This window comes from Paramormyrops kingsleyae, chromosome 23 (genome assembly GCF_048594095.1).
Source record: "Paramormyrops kingsleyae isolate MSU_618 chromosome 23, PKINGS_0.4, whole genome shotgun sequence".
Classification (NCBI taxonomy): domain Eukaryota; kingdom Metazoa; phylum Chordata; class Actinopteri; order Osteoglossiformes; family Mormyridae; genus Paramormyrops; species Paramormyrops kingsleyae.
This window is the reverse complement of record NC_132819.1, coordinates 19,366,575-19,372,232: the sequence shown is the minus strand read 5'-3', so window position 1 is coordinate 19,372,232 and position 5,658 is coordinate 19,366,575. Positions and strand designations below refer to the sequence as shown.

At 49.0% G+C, this 5,658-nt stretch overlaps 1 protein-coding gene across 1 annotated transcript; it reads left to right on the top strand.

The window, feature by feature from the left end:
• The first annotated feature begins 775 nt into the window (after window positions 1–775).
• Window positions 776–3,770, top strand: sox4a (SRY-box transcription factor 4a). Its single transcript, XM_023827560.2, has one exon. It carries the CDS (start codon window positions 1,259–1,261, stop codon window positions 2,330–2,332), a length of 1,074 nt encoding a protein of 357 aa, XP_023683328.1. The 5' UTR covers window positions 776–1,258; the 3' UTR covers window positions 2,333–3,770.
• Window positions 3,771–5,658: the final 1,888 nt, after the last annotated feature.

Here is a 5,658-nt window from a genome sequence, read left to right as displayed (position 1 = left end):
TTTGGCTGTGCCTTTGTGCGATTAAATATACACCCCGCTGAGTCTGTCTACAGTTAATGGCAGCCGTGCAACCTGCACTGTCTCGGCGCTGGGCGTACGGATGGTCGCACTCTCCGGTGCTCGGAGTTCTAGCGACGGATGACGGGCTCGCTTTCAGCGACCCCGCCCTCCAAAGCAGCCTGACAGGGGACAGCACGTTTACTGCCCGTACCCCCTTCAACGATGGGCTACGAACATGCGGGCAGGAGTTCAATCATGCCAGGTGTACTATTTTGTGGAAGAATTTGTTGCATGCAACTACTTCATTCATACAATGCCTGGTTGTGAAGAACATAAGAAAGATACCAAACTGTTTTTTAACTGAAAGTCCTTAGTGTGCGCTTTATACTGCGTTGGTGCGTGGGGTATTAACCCTGCGTACAGTTAGAGCATTGCAGAAAAGTGTTGTTAGAATTCACAAGCGCCTTTACAGCGCATCTGTCTCCGCTTTAACAGATGCTTCTCCCCGGCTAGTGTAATTTAACGCCGCTCTCGCTGTGCGGGGCAGGACGCACAGGCATGTCTCTTTAAAACGGCAGTTTTTTTCCGTGCACTCTGGAATGAGGTCAGCCGCGAGGCTCCCCATTGCACCGCGCTGCCGATTATTAGATTCAAGGCTTAGCCAATCAGCAGCGGTGGGGGGCGTGGTTCGGGCGCGAGGCAGGGTAGAGACAGCATCTGATTGGCCTGCCGCCGTCGCCATCATATCTTCGGGGGCGGATAAAACTGCGTGAGGCGCCGCCGCGGTCTGCTGGAAGCTGCGGGCTGCGGGTGGGAAGGTGGACTATGAGAGAGTTCGGCAGCCTGTTCTGTCCCGCACGCCGCGACACTGTCTCTGGATGCGCGTCACAGCCGTGCAGACGGCTCAAGTTGAAGTTCTCATAAGCTTTCAAAAGGGGCTTAAAAGCCGTTACCTGACGCGCCTTTTTTTATTTGTGCTTTGCTGTGAGCTGCACTTTGGAAACTGTTCTGGAGGCGCAAAACTGACCTGTGCAACATAAAGGAAAGGAACTTTTGAATAAAAGAAGTTATTTGCAAAGCCAGGGGAGGTCTGGCGATTTACAGTCTTTACACTGCAGCAAGATCGTAAAAAGCGACAGAGCATAAAGTGGAGAGGACTGGGTGCTGGAGTTAGAGTTGCGGAGCCGCCCTCGCTGGGGTTAAACTGCTCCCGGACTGTGAGACTGTCCCGCCCCGCTCAGGTCGCACACTCGCCGGCATGGTTGAGGAGACGAGCACCGCGGAAAGCGCCGAGACTCTACTGCCGGGGGACTCTACCGAGCCCGGGGATGGTGACCTGGAGATGGCCGCGTCCCCGGTATCGGCGGGGGACAAGCTGGACGCCGCATGGTGCAAGACCCCCAGTGGACACATCAAGAGGCCGATGAACGCCTTCATGGTGTGGTCACAGATCGAGAGGCGCAAGATCATGGAGCAGTCGCCGGACATGCACAACGCCGAAATCTCCAAGCGCCTGGGCAAGCGCTGGAAGCTGCTGAAGGACAGCGACAAGATCCCCTTCATCCGGGAGGCGGAACGGCTCCGGCTCAAGCACATGGCCGACTACCCGGACTACAAGTACCGGCCGAGGAAGAAAGTCAAGTCGGGCTCTTCTAAGTCCTCCGAGAAGTTGGAGAAGGTTTGCGGGACCAAGCAACCCTTCAGGAAGACTGGCGGCTCCAAGTCCTCCAGCCGGGCGCCGAAGCCGGCGAGCGTTAAAGCTGCTGCCGCCGACCCGGCGCCCCATGCGGTCCCGACAGACCACCACTCCCTCTACAAGTCCCGGTCCGTGCCGGCCGCCAAGCTGATCCCGGACAAGAAGACCAAGCGGGTGTTCGTATTTGGGGGCGCCAGCGGGGGTCCGACCTCGGCAGCTGTCCCGGCCAGCCCGACCCTCAGCAGCTCGGTGGAATCCGGTGATCCGCCGAGTCTTTACGACGATGGAGCAACGGGAACCGAAGGCGGTACGGATCTGGGCTTCCGCTCCCCCGGTGTGCGTGCGCCTTCGCCGGCCCCCTCCGCCGCGCACTCCTCCTCCTCGTCTTCCTCCCGCTCCTCCTCGTCATCGGACGAGGAATTTGAGGACGAGCCGCTAGAGTTGAACCCAAGCCCCGGTTTCGACGGCATGTCGCTGGGGAGCGTCGGCTCAGCCGTCCTGGACCGGGACCTGGACTTTAACCTGGGCTCGGGCTCCCACTTCGACTTTCCCGACTACTGCACGCCGGAGGTGAGCGAGATGATCTCGGGGGACTGGCTGGAGTCAACCATCTCTAACCTGGTGTTCACCTACTGAGCTATCTGCAGGGACGAAGATGATGATGATGGTTTTGATTTTAAAATGTTAAAGATGAAATCGTCACTCTTGGATCAGGACGGAAGCGCCTGACGGGGCCGGTTCATTTCCAGGACCGAGCCCGGGAGTGGGAGCAGCCTGCCGGTGTGCCCGATTGCCGGAGAGACAGAGCGCCGGCGGGCGGCGCTCCTGTGCCGAACCGCAGCTGGAGGAGGAGGATGAAGGCCGGAGCCGCTTAAAAAGCCCCATTTCGGCGACTTTTTGTTCCTTGTGGACTTTCGGTACTAGCCGGGACGTGCGGGTTTAGTGCAGCGGATTGTCCCCGCACCCGGACATGCGACAATGTGACTCGTCTTTAGGGTTAATTTCAGCCTGATTCGTGCGCGAAAAGAGAAACCAGCAGCCCCCAAACTTCAGGATCCTACTTCCTCACACTACAGTTCAGGACCAAACCCCCTCCTCTTCCCTCGCGGAGGGATTTTTACTTTTTTCTCCGCCGTTTCCCCCTATTTTCCCACCCGGTTTTGTTGTGTAACCGGATGCCGTTTTTATATGGATGTATTTATACTGGCCGTTATTTTTTACCGACTCGTTTCGTTCCCGTAGTCTCGTCCAAGGGCTAGCGTTACCAGTTTTTTATTTAAATTTTCCAGATTCTGACACATGAGAGATTTTAAATGGTTCGTTTATTTTCTAAGTGTATTTTTGTACAAAAATTATATGAGCGGGGCGTCTGTCATACGGCTGTTTGTAAGGGCGCCCCCCCTACCCCGGACCATGTTTACAGCCCGGTGCCCTCCGCACTTCACTCTCTTTGCCTAATAAAGATACTGTACTTTTTAATGGACAGCTTTATTTCACCTTTTTATAATAATAATGATAAAAGCAGTTTTTACCACTGGATGGAACCTGTCTATACACTCGAAATGCCTACCTGCTTACACAGCCGTACTGTGTGTTTCATATTGTATTCAAATATTTAATCTTTTCTACTTGTCTGCTAAAAAAATAGGTAATTGTTTTAGTATCTTAAGGCATGGTGAATAGAATTTGTATTTCTGATTCAGGTTTAAGTAGAGCTGTTGTGTTTTTAAAAAAATAACAGAGGATGGACCATCTTTGTACATTTAGACTGTATTATAACAACAATCGCGTGTTTGTGTGTTGTTCAGACCTTGACGGGCGCTGGGACATCTATCTCTGCGTCTTTACATTTTAACGTGGCTCCCGGTTCACTTTTTTATACGGCCTTTTTAATGACGAACTTTCCCATTCTGTGCAATATGCTGTGAAGATGAGTGTTTCTTTGCCCTTTCGTACCACATCAGCATCTGAGCGAAAACTCAAAGCAGTCAGTAATATCAAGTTACTGCCCGTCACATTTTCTGTAAATAGCTTTTTTCCCCCTGAGACGGAAATAAAATCAGCTGGAACTGAACCCAACGTCCAAGACTCTGCCGTTTGTGGGTGTGTGTGTGTGTGTGTGTCTGTGCTGATCACTGTACGCTGTTTGTTGACATTCATTCCCCAGATCTCCGCTCCACATTCCCAGCCTGTACAGGGGACTCCGCATAGACATTTTCACAATAAACCTCCCCCACCAACTCATTACATATAAAAAAAAAAACCCCACAGTAATCCCTGTGCAAGAATGGGACAAGAATGTCTGCAGGCCCTGGTGACTAGGAATACGAGGTCTGTTATACAGCGATCAGCAGTCTGGTGTGAAAACTGAATTTAAAGCAGCATTTACTGAATTGTCATTTACATATTGCTGGGGAAAAGAGATTTGCACATTCTGTGTGTTTTAGAATTTGGTGTTTAATATGTAAAACATGCAGGTTAATTCACTGCCCAGCAGTACAAAGAATGGAGGTAATGCAAGATCATGGCACTGTTGCTGAAAATCTGCTGATGCCTTCAGAACTAGAGACTGACACAAGGCATCCGTCTGAACACACTTATACGAGTGTACATGTGCACAACAGAAAGTGAGAATCACTTTTCAGTTAAATATTACACATAATTAGCACAGGAGGTGTAGTTGTGTTGAAGGTATAGTGACTATTCAGCTACAAGCTAGTGAGTGACATTCACCTCTGGTCACACTTCTGACTTCAGGAGACACTTCTGATCTCATGACAGTGTCGACCTGCTTTCTTTCATCATTAGGACATGGCTAAAGGAAACAGCCACTGTTTTATATACCATATTATGCTGCACTCATAAAGTCTGTTCTGTGAAATAACCACATGACTGCAGCTCCAATCCCCAAAACCTCATTGCATTTATTTGTTTGTTTGTCTGGTTATATGATGACACTAATCAAAACAATAATGCTGTGTGTAATATCTTTTTGTGTATATATTTACTCACAGACTGACAGGTGTGATGCATGGCAACTGAGGTATACATACATAAAAGAAAAAAGGCATCTAATTGTTACTGACTTGTACTAAATTCCCCACTTTACCTATGTATGCCAGGACTGACAATGCTTATATGGACTTAGCTAATACAGCAGAGTAGATACAACATTACTCACACTGAAACCATAACACAGGGCAGAACGAGAAATGAAGGATTAGACTGTTACAGAAGTAAAATTCTCACATGGTCTTTCTGTTGTCCTTCAGGTGGTACCCAGATTACCCCCAATAACTGGAAGACAATACATGTTTGCTGGATGTTTACCTGAATGTGAGGGAGAATCTTTCGGACATATATGTGGGATTCACAGTTTTAAATATGAAATGGCAGTGATTCCTCAGCTTCCAGGCCGCCGCGTCTTATGGGGACACTAGTTTGGTCCCATCACAGTAATCTTGGAAACCTTGCCTTAATTTTGAACTGTATACAATGTATCTTGTACCTAATCTTGGTATTTTAGCTGTGGATTTTCAGTAAAACAAACAAACAAGTAAATGGTTTGATTACATGTAAATTAAGTAGGCTTAATTTTAACACAGTTTAATGAACAGTGACAGGTGCTACAAAAACTTCTAAAGTTTACCTTAATAATCTGAATCTATGCAGTTATATTATACACTGCACCTGTTCTTCGTTTTTACTTTAGTACCTCGTGAGGATCTCAGACCGTCTGCAGGTGCTGGCCATGTTCTGTCTGAATCTAATTGATTTATGGCGTCTTCCCCCTTTCTGCGGACAATCTATCTTTCTCACAACTGTAGGAAACGTCTGAAAGACAGATTTACACAACCTACAAGTCAAAAGGCCCAGGCAAGAATCACAGCAAGTTTGTGTCGTGCGTGAAAATGTCCAGAAAGGGGCGTAAGGACGTACAATTATTAACAGAACTGGGTTTA

Bases quoted from the DNA above. Each gene is read 5' to 3' on its own strand.
- sox4a (XM_023827560.2), top strand. From the start codon at position 1,259: ATGGTTGAGGAGACGAGCACCGCGGAAAGCGCCGAGACTCTACTGCCG.